The following is a 17858-nucleotide window of genomic DNA, read 5'->3' as shown; positions in this document are numbered from 1 at the left end:
TTTCAGTCCAAACAGAATTGCTCGAGTAATTACTTTCCAAGTTATTTATGCAGTGACAACAGCTTTATTTCGTACCTATAGGTAATACTGACTTCTTTCAGAAATTTTATAATTTTATATGATGGGTAGGACTGTGTCGGGATTTTGATTATGCCTCCATCTGATGACATTATATACCCTAGCTACTTTCAATCCAAACAGAATTGCTCGAGTAATTACTTTCCAAGTTATTTATGCTAGTCAAAGACACAATCACTTGCAACAATGTTAAAAATGTTACACTGACATTGAAAATACAACTGAAAACAGAAGTTTTCATGCTACAAAACCAATTTCGTAAAGCAATCCAAGGTTTCAGAATTATGTTTCTTTTAATAAGATGTTTTTTGATAATGTCAATCATCTCAAGCATGCTTTCAGTATTAATATAATTTTAATTAAAAAGCCTGCCTGATTTATGGCACGGATAAAATTAATTGCTAAGTTGCTTGTAAAGAAGTTATTTCGATCCACTTCGTTGTGATTTATTTATTGCCAGGTATATTTGCTACTTTTCCAAACACCTCTGTGGGTCAGTCGTGTTTCTCCAACAATGATTCTATTGTTGAAATATTGTTGGAGAAAAAATATATAGAAAATTCATTCCCTGCTGCTATTACCTTTTTCGAGTATGAATATGTACGTAACTTGGAGCAAATAGCAAAGACCTTGGCCAAAGTTTTGTTCAATTTCTGTATTATTGCTAATAGGTATTGCTCGTCAGTCGTGTTTCTCCAACAATGATTCTATTGTTGAAATATTGTTGGAGAAAAAATATATAGAAAATTCATTCCCTGCTGCTATTACAATTTTCGAGTATGAATATGTACGTAACTTGGAGCAAATAGCAAAGACTTTGGCCAAAGTTTTGTTCAATTTCTGTATTATTGCTAATAGGTATTGCTCGATAAGAGTACCTATTTGAATTTTGAATGTCAATTTCGATTGTTTCTGTAGATCTCTAAAGTTTGACCACTGTGTAACATTCACTGATTGATAATAACGCTATGAATGGAAGAGGTATCGGAGAAAAAATATATAGAAAATTCATTCCCTGCTGCTATTACCTTTTTCGAGTATGAATATGTACGTAACTTGGAGCAAATAGCAAAGACTTTGGTCAAAGTTTTGTTCAATTTCTGTATTATTGCTAATAGGTATTGCTGGATAAGAGTACCTATTTGAATTCTGAATGTCAATTTCGATTGTTTCTGTAGATCTCTAAAGTTTGACCACTGTGTAACATTCACTGATTGATAATAACACTATGAATGGAAGGGGTATCGAGTAAACCATTTTCATAACCTGGGAAAAGATTAAAATTTGATCTGCTTAGGGCTGCATCGGTTCTCTGTTGTGTCAACAAAGTCTGATTTTGATTTATGCTCTTTTAATTAGTTTGTTTACGTTCGTGTCGAATCGAAGCTTGAATTTTAAAACCCTTTTCCCTGATTATATCGGGTATTTTTCTCACCGAGATTTTGTCAGCGTACAAAATTTCATGGGGAGAGTTTATCTTTTTGTTTGAACGGTTACCGATCTCAGGAATTATATGAGGGAAGAATGGATTATCCCTTTTTCCTGATTATCTCGGGTATTTTTCTCACCGAGATTTTGTCAGCGTACAAAATTTCATGGGGAGAGTTTATCTTTTTGTTTGCACGGTTACCGATCTCATAATTATATGAGGGAAGAATGGATTATGAGTCTTGAGAGTAATGGAGATCCAATATCTTTTCTCTCTGATGTATACCTACGAGTATTTGGAGTACAATGTTAGTGGTACCGGAGATCAATATTCTGCTGTTAACATTTATGTATTAAATTATGTTATTAAACCAATAAAATACATGAGACGTTGATTAGACTGCTGGGGTAAAGAAACTTTTTAGTCTCATTTGAGCAGGATAAACAAGATATGTAGGTATTATATTCTATTCTGTTCTACCAAATATTAAAATTATTGGTTGGCGTAGTTCTAAAGGTTAGGTGGTAGAGAACCCCTCCTACGTTAACCTCACCTAGTTGACTTTTAATCAAGATATTATTTAATTATAATCATAACTATCCCATCTATCGTTCAGCATCAAATAACAACGTTGCCAATAGGTGCACCTTTAACATGACAACACTGCCTAATAGTGCAATCCATCATAATGATATAGATAACAACATAACGTACTTATTTCCCGATATTTTCCCATAACATTTAGGCCTAATAACACATATAGGAGTCGTGACACTGAAAATTTTACGAAAACTATACGGAGAGATGCATTTCCCCCCGTTGTTTTTTAAGCTGCACTGTAATTGAATGAAAAGAGGCCTTACGAGTGATACAAACAAACATGGGTTTATGTGTTTGAAGTCCGTCATGTAGGCTTCTTATACCAGGTGAAACAATATTGTGTAATGGGAATAGCACGTGGAGGAAGTTATACCTATTGGAGTAGGAAGAAGTATATTGGGCTAAAAACATGAAATGACGAAAATGACGATCTGCAAATGAGCTAGGTACCAACTGTGAAAACCTAAAAAAAGGTCAAATTGAAACTTTTGAGTTTTTGACCTAATAATTTTCCTGTAGATTCCCTATTCGTTAGAAGAAATAAAGGAACAGGTTAGTAATGGGTTTGTTTACAGTAAAGATATAGACAAAGCTAAAAAAGTAGTTTTCTCTTTTTATTGGTAATGGGTTATATATTTTACAAAAATGATAAACCATATTTTCCTGGAGAGACAATTTTGAAATTTTCTTGTTTAACGCTGTTTCTTCAATAGAATAACAACCATAACCAATATCTACATTTATGTTATTACGAGTAGCTCTTGCTACAGTAATTATGTCATCTTTGTTGTCATCTCTGAAACATGAGTAGGTCATATTATTTTACATTACATGTTGGATGATGTGGTAACTTTCCATCAGTCACTGGCAGTATAGTAACCACTGTAGTATGGTTTAGGTTCATCACTTCATTTTCCCATATTCAATTTTTTTCCACCGAGTGAAAAACAAGGGGATGTAGAGGTATTGTAGATAGAAATACACTCACATGCGAAACATTCGTGCCAAATCTGCTTTAAAATCATGTACGAGTATGTTCAACATCAACGTTACTTCCAAAATAGAGCCAACTAGAAAATCAAAGACGGTGTTTTGAGGTCAACCGTATAAGCTTTTAGGTGGTAGGTACCAAAAAATGTTTAGAAATGATTTTGGCTGGTACCAAAATATGTTGAGCAATATGTTCAAAACATTCACTCTAATTGTAGCCTCGGCCATAAAGGGATGGTAATTCAAATTGTCCCGAGCGATTTTTTTTTTTTTTTTTTTTTTACGTCCGAGTGTAAATATTAAGCTGTAAAGCGCATAATTCTAATCTCTTTAGTGACCTGAGTATAATCTTGCTCATGTATAGCTAAATGCCTATAGTCTTGGCTTACCGTCTTATTCTATTAGCTTACCAAGGACTTCCGGAATACTTTTCTAATGTGGTTATAATATTCCACTTGAAAGCTTTCGAAACTTGACCGAATGCCAGCGGTAAAGATCGTGGGTTTGTAGTGCGGAGACCGGAGACTGGAGCCCGGAGTAGTGATAAACAATATTGAACAAAGAATAATTATTATGTAGAAAAATGGATAGTTTTACCAAAGTGGACATACCTAGCACTAACCTCTAAAGATTACCACAGAAAACGGCAGCTTAGCTGTTGCCCATCTTTGAGACAACTTTTATCATGTAGATATTATATTATATGTAACCCACACAAAAAACATCAGTAGATATGTAGGTATATTCGATACAAGCTCTTATGAGGAACCCTTTTATGATTTCAAAATTTAGAGTGCCCTTTTTTTCTCCTCTTCAAATTTCGGAACGAAAACTCGAACTTGTTCCCCCGTCCTGTTAGAATGATGGCGGTGTTTTGTATGCACTGATGATATTTTGAACATGTTCTTGTCATTAGATGTTAGTGTTCACTTAATAAGCCGGATAGTCTAGGGCGAGTTGGAACATCACAAGTTTTCCTCTTGGTTTTTGGAAGATTCGGTGTATAAAAGCTGAAAATCTGTGTGCTTTTTCTGTAAGCTGCAAGACATAGAAATTTGGGCTACAGTTTTTCTTTCTTAGTAGATCATTTTCATTTCCCCATCTGCTTTGAAATAAGGCACCTAAGGCCGGCCCGCACGCCAGGTTTTGTTGACAAGCAATAGCTGACTAAGACTTTATTCCATTCTTGCTTCCAATTCTTTCAAGATGGTCATTACCATTACATTACAATCGTCTTTTATGGCTACTAACAATAATTATAATTTAAGAACAATTAAATGAGTGAATGCGTTCGATCTTGTCTGAGTAGTAACACTATTAGTCAAAATCACCCACGTTTCCAACGTTCGTACCACAATGCTCACGTATCGTTCAGCATCAAATAACAACGTTGCCAATAGGTGCACCTTTAACATGACAACACTGCCTAATAGTGCAATCCATCATAATGATATAGATAACAACATAACGTACTTATTTCCCGATATTTTCCCATAACATTTAGGCCTAATAACACATATAGGAGTCGTGACACTGAAAATTTTACGAAAACTATACGGAGAGATGCATTTCCCCCCGTTGTTTTTTAAGCTGCACTGTAATTGAATGAAAAGAGGCCTTACGAGTGATACAAACAAACATGGGTTTATGTGTTTGAAGTCCGTCATGTAGGCTTCTTATACCAGGTGAAACAAGATTGTGTAATGGGAATAGCACGTGGAGGAAGTTATACCTATTAGAGTAGGAGGAAGTACTCGTATATTGGACTAAAAACATGAAATGACGAAAATGACGATCTGCAAATGAGCTAGGTACCAACTGTGAAAACCGAAAAAAAAGGTCAAATTGAAACTTTTGAGTTTTTGACCTAATAATTTTCCTGTAGATTCCCTGTTCGTTAGAAGAATTAATAAAGGAACAGGTGAGAAATGGGTTTGTTTACAGTATCTAAAGATAGACAAAGCTAAAAAAGTAGTTTTCTCATTATTATTGGTAATGGGTTAGATATTTTACAAAAATGACAAACCATATTTTCCTGGAGAGACAATTTTGAAATTTTCTTGTTTAATAAAAAAGGTCAAATTGAAACTTTTGAGTTTTTGACCTAATAATTTTCCTGTAGATTCCCTATTCGTTAGAAGAAATAAAGGAACAGGTTAGTAATGGGTTTGTTTACAGTAAAGATATAGACAAAGCTAAAAAAGTAGTTTTCTCTTTTTATTGGTAATGGGTTATATATTTTACAAAAATGATAAACCATATTTTCCTGGAGAGACAATTTTGAAATTTTCTTGTTTAACGCTGTTTCTTCAATAGAATAACAACCATAACCAATATCTACATTTATGTTATTACGAGTAGCTCTTGCTACAGTAATTATGTCATCTTTGTTGTCATCTCTGAAACATGAGTAGGTCATATTATTTTACATTACATGTTGGATGATGTGGTAACTTTCCATCAGTCACTGGCAGTATAGTAACCACTGTAGTATGGTTTAGGTTCATCACTTCATTTTCCCATATTCCACTTTTTCCACTGAGTGAAAAATAAGGAGATGTAGGTATTGTAGATAGAAATACACTCACATGCGAAACATTCGTGCCAAATCTACTTTAAAATCATGTATGTTCAACATCAACGATAGGTACTTCCAAAATAGAGCCAACTAGAAAATCAAAGCGGTGTTTTGAGGTCAACCGTATAAGCTTTTAGGTGGTAGGTATACCGAAAAATGTTGTGTTAGAAATGATTTTGGCTGGTACCAAAATATGTTGAGCAATATGTTCAAAACATTCACTCTAATTGTAGCCTCGGCCATAAAGGGATGGAAATTCAAATTGTCCCGAGCGATTTTTTTTTTTTTTTGTTTTTTTACGTCCGAGTGTAAATATTAAGCTGTAAAGCGCATAATTCTAATCTCTTTAGTGACCTGAGTATAATCTTGCTCATGTATAGCTAAATGCCTAGTCTTGGCTTACCGTCTTATTCTATTAGCTTACCAAGGACTTCCGGAATGCTTTTCTAATGTGGTTATAATATTCCACTTGAAAGCTTTCGAAACTTGACCGAATGCCAGCGGTAAAGATCGTGGGTTTGTAGTGCGGAGACCGGAGACTGGAGCCCGGAGTAGTGATAAACAATATTGAACAAAGAATAATTATTATGTAGAAAAATGGATAGTTTTACCAAAGTGGACATACCTAGCACTAACCTCTAAAGATTACCACAGAAAACGGCAGCTTAGCTGTTGCCCATCTTTGAGACAACTTTTATCATGTAGATATTATATTATATGTAACCCACACAAAAAACATCAGTAGATATGTACGAAGTTCGAAGCAACATTGACTTTGGTTGATATCTGGATGGGTGACTATCCGTTTTTTACCAAGTTGTTACAGTCGCGTCCTTGGAACATATCGGTATATCATACCAAATTTCATCGCTTTACGACAAACCTTTCTTGAGATATTTTGTTCACAACCTTTTCAACATTTTCCACGAAATGAGGGTTAAGCAACAATTACTTTTGTTAATATCTGGATGGGTGATTATCCGATTTTTGCCAAATTGTTACAGTCGCGTCCTTGGACCATACCGGGATAGTATACCAAATTTCATTTCTCTACGACAAACCGTTTTTGAGATATTTTGTTCACAACTTTCTACTTTTTCCCATTTAAACCTGTAGTACGTACGTACGTTACGTACAGACCATGGGCTAAAAACCACTTTTTTGGAATCAGGGGACCCCAAAACGGATATTTCCACCCATTTCCCGATTTTGAAAATTTGGACCGATTGCAATACTTTCTCATTACCTTGTATAGGTTCCCTATACGTAAGGGTAATAGAAAGTAAAAAAATATAACAACATGAAATGGAAAGAGACATTTTTGGATTTTATACAAAGAAAATATCCAATAATTTGGTGGTTTCATCTTGGCAATCTTGGTTGATATCTTCTTGGAAAGGCTCTCAGAGGTGCAAATTTATTCCTTCTTTATTATTTTAAGTATTTTTAAATGTTCAAATATCCTTACCCTTTAGAAACAACTTTCAAAATTCCACCTGCTGAAAGTTGTCTCTGTGTCTCTCTCAGCAAAAGTCGCCAAACTTTTTCGCTCCAGCCTGCATCCCCATCGTGTCCCTTGTCGAAAGAAGACGCCATTTTGTTGTCTCTCTATCTCCTGATGTTTTCCACAGGAATTTGCATTCATTTCAATCATAAGTATTAGGGAATTCATTTTTTCTCCGTTTTTTTCCCCTCTCTAACACAGGAATTTTTTTCATTCCCACTTCATCTGACGACATTCACCACCTCAATCTCGCCAGTTAAAAGGTTTTTTCCCCGCCACTCTTCCATTGTCTTCTCCCTTGTCTTGATTATTTTCAGTCTAATCTTCAACAATTAACATCACAATGTATGGATAACATCGATAATCCATTAGGTCTTTCAATATTAATAAAAACGTTTTAATATTTCTCGATAAATCAACAGCTAAATGATCCTGCAAACTCCATTGATAAAAGTCAAAACCACAACCATCTGTTTCGGATTGAAAAAAAGTTATCTTTGAAATCTCCCGAAGATAGTGCTGTAGCAAGTGCTATAGGATAGTGCTTTAGGAAACGTTGAATCTTAATGGGAATTCAATTGGAAATGTGGCAATTTATTATGAGGTCGATAAAATACCGTATACTGACGATCTGTTGACATTTTCAGGTGTATGTCTTTTATTAGAAATAAAAATGTAAAATACAACCTACAGAATTTTCTATTTGAATTCTTTGCTGACTTGCCTGCCAGTATATCAAACAGTATCGGTTGAAATGTTGAAAAACATTTATTAGTTCTATTAGGTACCTTGCGAATCACCTTAGCACTTTAATCCACTTTTACTGGACCAGTTGCTTTGAAATTTGGCATTGTTTTGGGTTAGATCGTTGAATGGCAGTAGTTAAAAACATCTATGTACAAGTATGAGCATTTTGGACTTTCATTCATCTTTTTTGATTATTTTCCACATATAGATAAGTAGTAAATACAATCTTCTTATTGTATAACTTTTGATGTGACTAAATAATTTGAACATTGATCAAAGAGAAACTAATTTCCCTTTCCTCCGTTCCCTGTTTCAGCTACGGCATGGACATCAACGGAGCGCGTCGGAAAAACGCCACCCGAGAAACCACGAGCACACTCAAAGCCTGGCTCAACGAGCACAAGAAGAACCCCTACCCCACCAAAGGCGAGAAGATCATGCTCGCGATCATCACGAAAATGACGCTCACCCAAGTGTCGACGTGGTTCGCCAACGCGAGGAGGAGACTCAAGAAGGAGAACAAGATGACGTGGGAGCCCAGGAATCGGGTGGAAGACGAAGATAACAACAATGATGACCACTCGGACGGCAGGAAAAGTGCAGACCCCAAAGATCATTTAGGTGAGTTGAGAAAATTACCTACCTATTTATTAATTTTAAAACTATTTTGATTTAGTTTTTGGAGAGAGATAGGATCCAAGGATATTTCGGTTTTTGAAACTTTGGCTCTGGTTCCATTTGTTTTTCCCCCAAAAGACCTGCTCTCAAAGGTCACATGGTTGGTCCATATCTGCTAATTATTGTAGTCAATTGAAATCTAATACTATTTTGGATTCCATATTATTCGCTTCAGTGGCGTAGCGTGTATGTACGGCGTGTATGGCGGCCATACAACTCAAAAGTTCACTCTAATGCCCATAAATATTAATGGCATGTACTGTGATGGGACTTGGTAGACCTGTGCATGAGCCCAACACGCCCTACACTTGAATTTAGACCACGCTACGCCACTGATTCGCTTTAATTTTGCGCCATCATCTTCCTATATTTTTTATTTCATTTGAACTTTTCCAAGCAATAAACTTCTGTAAATTTCCTTGTTTATTTTTTACATTGAGGCATTTAGGTATTACCAATATTTATTGTAATAATTTATAAAAAAAGTAAAAAAAAAGTCAACCTTTAAGGGAAGATAGGGAGGGGACATTATCTCAAAGGTCACATGGTTGGTCCATATCTGCTAATTATTGTAGTCAATTGAAATCTAATACTATTTTGGATTCCATATTATTCGCTTTAATTTTGCGCCATCATCTTCCTATATTTTTTATTTCATTTGAACTTTTCCAAGCAATAAACTTCTGTAAATTTTCTTGTTTATTTTTTACATTAAGGCATTTAGGTATTACCAATATTTATTGTAATAATTTATAAAAAAAAGTCAACCTTTAGGGAAGATAGGGAGGGGACATTGGAGTCCGATTTAGAACAGGCTTAGGATACACATTGGCGTAGGGAAGAAGCAAAGGGAGAGAGTGTTGAATAATTAAATAAAATTGGCAGAATATTGTTCAATAAATTTTGGCTTCAATTCAACAGAATGGAGGTACATATGAGTAAATTGTAGGAAGTCGTACATTCAGTATTCTTTTACAGATTTACAGGGTATGAAAAAAGCTATTCTCTAATTTTTGTAAGTTCAAAATATGAGATAGTTGCATTTGTTGTTCTTAATGCTAACTCATTAAAAGTGTTGACTGGCAGATATAGGATGACACATGACATAGTTTTCTAAAAAGTAGTACCTATCTTTAGACAATGAGCAACCTCCAGATATATTTAGCAATCAAAGGGTTCAAAACTTCAAATGAAACATCAAAACTAAGCAATTTACAAGAGTATGCATGAAACAGAACGGAGGTACATATGAGCAAATTGTAGGAAGTCGTACATTCAGTATTCTTTTACAGATTTACAGGGTATGAAAAAAGCTATTATCTAATTTTTGTAAGTTCAAAATATGAGACATTTGCATTTGTTGTTCTTATTGCTAACTCATTAAAAGTGTTGACTGGCAGATATAGGATGACACATGACACAGTTTTCTAAAAAGTAGTACCTATCTCTAGACATTGAGCAACCTCTAGATATATTTAGCAATCAAAGGGTTCAAAACTTCAAATGAAACATCAAAACTAAGCAATTTACAAGAGTATGCATGATTATGATTATTTATGATCATTATTTGGAGAAATGGATTCTTCAGTACCATAAAAAGAAAGCTACCACACATACACAACAACACAACTCATTATTGCTTCAATAAGACCCTGTATTTACAAAACGTACATGTAAATGATACGTTTAAAACAGCGCATAAAAAAAGAGTAAAAAAAGGAACAACATTAAACCAATTTTAAAGTAGATTTAAACTTAAATAATAACGTATTAGGTATATTTACCAATAGGGGGAGTGGGGGAAGAATTGATGGGGAAAGATTTCAAGTATTACCCGCGTATGATTTGAATTCTGGGACGTAATGGTAGAGATGAGGAGGATATAACAACTTGATTTATTTCAAGTACTCCTCCATTACATTTTTAAAAAAATACAAAAATTTAAAATGTTTTTTTTTTTTTTTCTATACACGCTGGATTTTATGTACTCAAAGTACGGTTTTTATGTAGAAGGTATGCAAAAAAGTCCTGAATGTTTGTAGCAAAATTGTGTACATGCTGAGGTAAAAGCTTTCTATCAGGAAACATTTTTTGAATTGTGTTGATGTTCTGTTTCTCATTTATTTATTCCTCGTCATTATATGTTTGTAGACAATTTCTGGCATTTTTTGTCCTTCAGTTACCTCTGTACGTAAGGTACTAATGTTGGTTTATAAACTTGGTTCGTTCTAAAACCAACTAAAAAGGTTGGTTCAAGCTAAATATCTCAAAATAAATGTTATTTTCTCTGATCCTTATCCTTTCGTTTCTCTGATGATGTTCGTAACATTCATTCAACCTTCTCACAGGATTTCCAATCTTTTTCACCTCGTTTTTCCCTCTTATCACATTTTCTTATTTCTTATCTATTTTCTTTATACACATGTTGCTGTTGTGTTTCCGTGTTGGGAATAAATAATAAGCCAGTTTTGTGTGTCGTTCGTTTTGTCGTGAGTTTCATTTGTCATTATCTCTTCTCTTGAAACCTCTCTACGTTTTTTTTTCTTCAAGTCCTGAATGTTTGTAGCAAAATTGTGTACATGCTGAGGTAAAAGCTTTCTATCAGGAAACATTTTTTGAATTGTGTTGATGTTCTATTTCTCATTTATTTATTCCTCGTCATTATATGTATGTTTGTAGACAATATCGAGCATTTTTTGTCCTTCAGCTACCTCTGTACATAGTACCTTCTGTTGGTACCTTCTTGTGTACTATCTAACAGTCTATTATTAGGTAGGTAAACATTTGTGGTAGATATTCATTTTGTTTGCTACTTTATTCGCATAATACGCGTTAGGTTCAAGCTAAAAATTAAAATCCCAAATGTTATTTTCTCTGATCCTTATCCTTTTGTTTCTCTGATGATGTTCGTAACATTCATTCAACCTTCTCACAGGATTTCCAATCTTTTTCACCTCGTTTTTCCCTCTTATCACATTTTCTTCTTTCCTTCTTCTTTATCTACACATGTTGCTGTTGTGTTTCCGTGTTGGGAATAAATAATAAGCCAGTTTTGTGTGTCGTTCGTTTTGTCGTGAGTTTCATTTGTCATTATCTCAGAGAAACCTCTCTATACGTTTTTTTTTCTTTTTGATAAGCTCTCTTCTTTTCCCTGTATTCATCTTCTCCACACCCTTGAAAAGCTCACAATGTATTATTTGCTCCTCATTCTTCTCTCGTGACAACACTTCTGAATTTCAGTCAGGTCTTTCTACAACTTGGGGTTGATATCATTATATTGCCTGAACATTTCATCACCCAAATGAAGACGCTCGTCTCAATCATCACGTTTGTTCTTTACTTTTACTTTCCTTATCCTGGTAGGTGCGTATTCTAGGAAAGTGGTGTTTTCGGTCCGATTTTGTAATCTCTTTTTTTAACTTTTTATTAAAACTTTTTTTTAGCATAGGCACTGATAAAATGTCATTTAAATATCCAAATATTTCAATCTCTGTCAAAGAATGTGCAACAAAAGAGTAGGTAATCAAAACAAAGGGTGTGATTGTCGGATGGCTGTTTTCGGCCCGATTTTTTAATCTCTTTTTTGAACTTTTTATTAAAACTTTTTTTTTTAGCATCGGCACTGATAAAATGTCATTTAAATTTCCAAATATTTCAATCTCTGTCAAAGAATGTGCAACAAAAGATTAGGTAATCAAAACAAAGGGTGTGACTGTCGGATGGCTAAAAATATGTTTGGTATATTTCTTGATGCAAGCAGCCTATATCCAAATAATAATAAAATTTTGCCAGAACACATTCACAGACATTGATAACACGATGCTTCTTACCTACCACAATGAAAAAAAAAACGTGATTCTTGTCACCTATAAATCTTGAGATTTAATTATATCTCAATAGAGATAGCATTCAGAACATAGGTGCATAATTTAGACTAATTAACCTATCATCGTTGGAATAACAACCGCAACCTTATTATCTACAATATTTATGTTTTTACCTATGTTGTTTCTAACTTCTTCAGCCGCGTGGTGGGCGATAGGTTGAATATCTTGTAAAAATTCCTCCATATATTTCAACATAATAATTATTATATTTTTTCTTTAGAGTTTAGACTTTCTACAGTTTCATTGTAACCTCGCATTAGTTAAATTTGTAAATTATCCTATCAAAGATTTGGTTTCTTTGGGTGAAATTGTCCCTAAAAGTTTCCATCATTTTCGAGATTATCTGTTTTTTTTGCCATTCCTATTCCATGTCTATTTTTGGTATATTCTTCAGTCTTCCCAATATTTGCTCTCAAATTGTATTATTTTCTGCAATTTCTTCCCTGCTGCCAATATGTATTGGTTCTAAAAATGTTTCACTAGCTGCAATTTCTTCCGTTTATTCTGCATTCTCCACCACTGAGCTCTTCATTATGATATGTTCAATACGCTACCTGATAGATAAACAGCTTCTGTTGTGTTTGTTGCCAAATTACCTCGACCGTCGAGTTGATAGGAAATTTATATCCAATGTTCTACAAGATAATTAGTTGTCATCTTAATTTCTTATAGAGTCCCGTGTTCGTTTGGATGTAGCCTCTTGTCATAACATGTACTTGTATTTATTTTCTTGTTTACCTATGTTGTAAATTTCCTATGTGAAAGTAGGTACATCCATATACTTTTAACAAGAATACGAGATCTTCTAATACTTTTAACGAGAATAAGACATCTTCTTGTATAGCTTTTATTTCGACTTACCTGCCAATTTGAGATTTCTCACTTGTCTTGCTCCTAGCAGAAATGCAGAATCAATACGTATCCATTATAATCTGTTTGGTCCCTAAAAGTACACAAGTACTTAGAAGTACTTCAGGAATGATGAAGAGTATGTTAAGAATATTGTAAAGAATGAACGAATAAACTTATTATTATTATTATCCAATGAATCTAGAATAAATACTGCTACTTTTTATTAGTCTTTTGGAAAATAGGTAGGCATGCAGACAATGTCTTAAGAATTTAAGAATGAGACAAGTTTTTTATGAGTTGCCAAAACATTTCAATAACTCGATCACAAATTTTGCCAATGGTTATGTTGAAGAGATGTCCCAATCTTTCAAAGATAAACAATATTGAGAAAGAGGAACAGAAGTCTAATAAAAGTAAAGCAAATAAAAAAATGTGTGACATTGGAAAGAAGAGCTAGAGGTTATGAAAGCAATAACCCTGGACGTGGGTGACTTAGCACTCCTGATGTTAATCCAACAACGCGTTCATCTGTAAGATGACAAATGCGATGTCTTCTCGCAATTGACACTTCCTCCTTTATTCTTCCTTTTCCTTATATTTGTCTTCTTTTTCATTGGTTATTATGTGTAATTTTTTTTCTGGAGTATGTGTTGCGTATTCTCAAATGTTTCGGCATTTTACTCCTTCGCCACATGCTATCGTGCTTCGCAGGACAAAAGTTTCTACCTGATCTTTATTTTGTACGAGGAGATTTTCATCTATTTTTGTCGGTCTTTGTAATTTTCGTCTTACAACTTGATGTTTATTAGAAAGTTGGGTTTCTTCCTTACTAGTTTCATATTTCTTAGGAAAAAGTGTCCGTAAGCAAGGGTGTGGGTGGGACATCTCTTTTTGATTGCGCAAAGTAAACAGAGCCCGATGTTAGATTGGATGGAAGCGAAGTTACTTTGTAAGGGATCTCCTTCGGTACAAAGTTATGACACAAAATATCATGGCTGTACTAATGAGCTCATCAATCATGGCGTTAAGTGCCCTCTTCCCCACTCTGCTCACAGCTTCATCATCATTGTTTACAAAAGTTTTAATCAAAGTTTTCTGTAGAGAACAAAGCCCCGTACTTTGTTAACATCATCAAAATATTCTCTCCTGGCTCTCGTATACATTCCCTAATGAAACTTTATTGAGCCCCGTGTACAAAAAAATTGATCGAATATTGTTGTAAATCTTTGCTGGCGAACTTGAAATGGAAAGTCGTTGTAAAGACCATGAAATGTCATCGTTAGAAGGATCGTGGGTTTCTTTGTTCCTACAAGGGGTAATTTTGTCGGAAAATGTGAGAAAATGAAGAGTGAATCAGTATACCTACATACCTACCTAGTTAAAGTTAACCATGAAGATAGTAAAGCTGTGTTGTTATAGGTGATAACCACTAACATTCATGTTGAAGAGATGTCCCAATCTTTCAAAGATAAACAATATTGAGAAAGAGGAACAGAAGTCTAATAAAAGTAAAGCAAATAAAAAAATGTGTGACATTGGAAAGAAGAGCTAGAGGTTATGAAAGCAATAACCCTGGACGTGGGTGACGATAAACAATATTGAGAAAGAGGAACAGAAGTCTAATAAAAGTAAAGCAAATAAAAAAAATGTGTGACATTGGAAAGAAGAGCTAGAGTTTATGAAAGCAATAACCCTGGACGTGGGTGACTTTAGCCCTCCTGATGTTAATCAAACAACGCGTTCATCTGTAAGATGACAAATGCGATGTCTTCTCGCAATTGACACTTCCTCCTTTATTCTTCCTTTTCCTCATATTTGTCTTCTTTTTCATTGGTTATTATGTATAATTTTTGTCTGGAGTATGTGTTGCGTATTCTCAATTGTTTCGGCGTTTTACTCCTTCGCCACATGCTATCGTGCTTCGCAGGACAAAAGTTTCTAAATGATCTTTATTTTGTACGAGGAGATTTTCATCTATTTTTGTCAGTCTTTGTAATTTTCGTCTTACAACTTGATGTTTATTAGAAAGTTGGGTTTCTTCCTTACTAGTTTCATATTTCTTAGGAAAAAGTGTCCGTAAGCAAGGGTGTGGGTGGGACATCTCTTTTTGATTGCGCAAAGTAAACAGAGCCCGATGTTAGATTGGATGGAAGCGAAGTTACTTTGTAAGGGATCTCCTTCGGTACAAAGTTATGACACAAAATATCATGGCTGTACTAATGAGCTCATCAATCATGGCGTTAAGTGCCCTCTTCCCCACTCTGCTCACAGCTTCATCATCATTGTTTACAAAAGTTTTAATCAAAGTTTTCTGTAGAGAACAAAGCCCCGTACTTTGTTAACATCATCAAAATATTCTCTCCTGGCTCTCGTATACATTCCCTAATGAAACTTTATGGAGCTCCGTGTACAAAAAAATTGATGGAATATTGTTGTAAATCTTTGCTGGCGAACTTGAAATGGAAAGTTATTGTAACGACCATGAAATGTCATCGATAGAAGGATCGTGGGTTTCTTTGTTCCTACAAGGGGTAATTTTGTCGGAAAATGTGAGAAAATGAAGAGTGAATCAGTATACCTACATACCTAGTTAAAGTTAACCATGAAGATAGTAAAGCTGTGTTGTTGTAGGTGATAACCACTAACATTAGTGGGTACCCAAGTATTATCATAATCTCTCTTGTGTCAATAAAACAACGACTTGACATAGGTTAAACGATGGAACACAGAACACACCCCTGCTAAGCACATACTGATGATGTTCCTATCACAGAATATGGCACAATGGCGTTTTCAAAGCGATAAAAAAATATTTCCAACACCATACAAAGATACTTGACTCACTGAAAAAGGTGATACATTTTTTCAACGTGATCATAGGCACTTCATCAAACATAGTTTCTAATAATAAGATAGCAAGTGTGTGTTGTGTTATATTCATTAGTGGTTGATAAGATAATAACAATGCCTCTTATCAACATGGATATATTTTATGTTCCTTTGATGTTGTACGCCATATTTTTTCGTTATGATTATCTGTTCTAACATCGTTTATCAATACACTTAGCGTTAGATACACATTATTTTATCTTCCAATACACTATTAGTATTGTTCATTATACTTATAGGCAGATACCTACTTCCATTATTGATCAGCATGCGTCCAAGTGTTTTTCCTTCGCTATTTGTTGTAAACAGAATTTTATATGGATTTTTTCCTTCTTTGTTTCAGATTCCAAAGATTCGGGCACAGGTTCTAGTGAAGATGGTGATCGTCCTCCTAATCACAGGTTAGATCTATTAGATAGACCTGGTGGTGCAGTGGATACAGGTTCAGAATGGAGTGAGTCTCGGCCAGATAGTGGCCCTGATTCTCCCGAGTGTTTGTTTGAACGACCGCACCATTTCCTACATCCTGCTTACCATGGTCTCCATCATCCTCATGCAAGATTTCAATCATCTCCCCCTCCTAGTCACGGCCCTGGTGCCACCATAAGTCCCGTCAATGTAAACAAGCCAAGGATATGGTCTCTAGCAGATATGGCAAGTAAAGAGAACGACATTCGAAGTAGTTTACCATCTAGTGTATTTTCATCTGGGAAGATGATCTCTCCTCTAGCAGGTCGGCCCCACCATTTACCTCATCCTAATAGTTACAGACATGATCTTTATAGACTGTATGGATCACATCTGGGCGCCCACCCCGGTAGTACTGAGTTCCTAGAACAATACCAGCGTCACATCTCTAGTTTATCTTCTAATAATGCTAATAGTTCACCATTAAGTTCTGTGGGGGCTGTGGTTGCTGCTGCAGCTGCTGCTAGTTCTGGTGGCGGATCCTCTACAACTCCATTTGGTCTCGCAGTTACTGCAGGAGCTTCCTCAGCCTCCTCCTCTGGATCTTCAGTGTCAGAATCACCTGGTCTTCACAATAACAATAATAACAACAACAATAATAACGTAAATAATAAATCCGTGGATAATGCACAAAGAGCTTAAATAATGGATTTCTGAAAATTGATTAATTGGTCTTTCTTTAATTTGATGTTTAACGGGATTCAGAAATGTTGTTGGTGAGGCTCTTTGTCTATTCCTACTTCAGCCATCTTTTCCCTTAACGTCCCCACCTCTTTAGTTTAACTGATCATAATTATGTACCAAATTGTATACCTACCATACCATGTTGTCAATACAATGGCATTACAATATCTGTTATTGCATATTAATTTGGATTTAGTTTTTTCACAAATCAACTGATTTTTAATTTGGTCCTCTTGAACCTATTCAGTTGATGGTAGGTATACTTAAAATTTCTGTTGTTTAATTTCGTTTTTTTTTATGATGAAAGGAAATTTGTTGAAATGTAGAGTAGGTGCATCAATCAAAACCATATTTATCTAAAACAATTATTTGAAAGGTTTCCCTTTTCCACCAATTTTTATTAGGTATTGATTATTATTTTGTTGTGATATTTTTGTTTCTTGTACAACCACGGTATCCATGGAATTATGAATG

At 34.8% G+C, this 17858-nt stretch overlaps 1 protein-coding gene across 1 annotated transcript in view; it reads left to right on the top strand.

Moving 5' to 3' along the window:
• Window positions 1-17520, top strand: part of LOC103509300 (iroquois-class homeodomain protein IRX-6) — a 60740-nt gene extending 43220 nt beyond the window's left edge. The window contains exons 6-7 of the mRNA XM_017444136.2: window positions 8243-8547; window positions 16576-17520. Coding sequence (XP_017299625.2) covers window positions 8243-8547; window positions 16576-17342 — 1072 coding nt within the window. The 3' untranslated portion in view covers window positions 17343-17520. The remainder of the gene's footprint in view (window positions 1-8242; window positions 8548-16575) is intronic.
• Window positions 17521-17858: the final 338 nt, after the last annotated feature.

Source organism: Diaphorina citri, unplaced genomic scaffold (genome assembly GCF_000475195.1).
Source record: "Diaphorina citri unplaced genomic scaffold, Diaci psyllid genome assembly version 1.1 scaffold485, whole genome shotgun sequence".
Taxonomy (NCBI): domain Eukaryota; kingdom Metazoa; phylum Arthropoda; class Insecta; order Hemiptera; family Psyllidae; genus Diaphorina; species Diaphorina citri.
The sequence above is the reverse complement of the archived record's forward strand: the minus strand, read 5'-3'. Positions and strand labels throughout refer to the sequence as shown.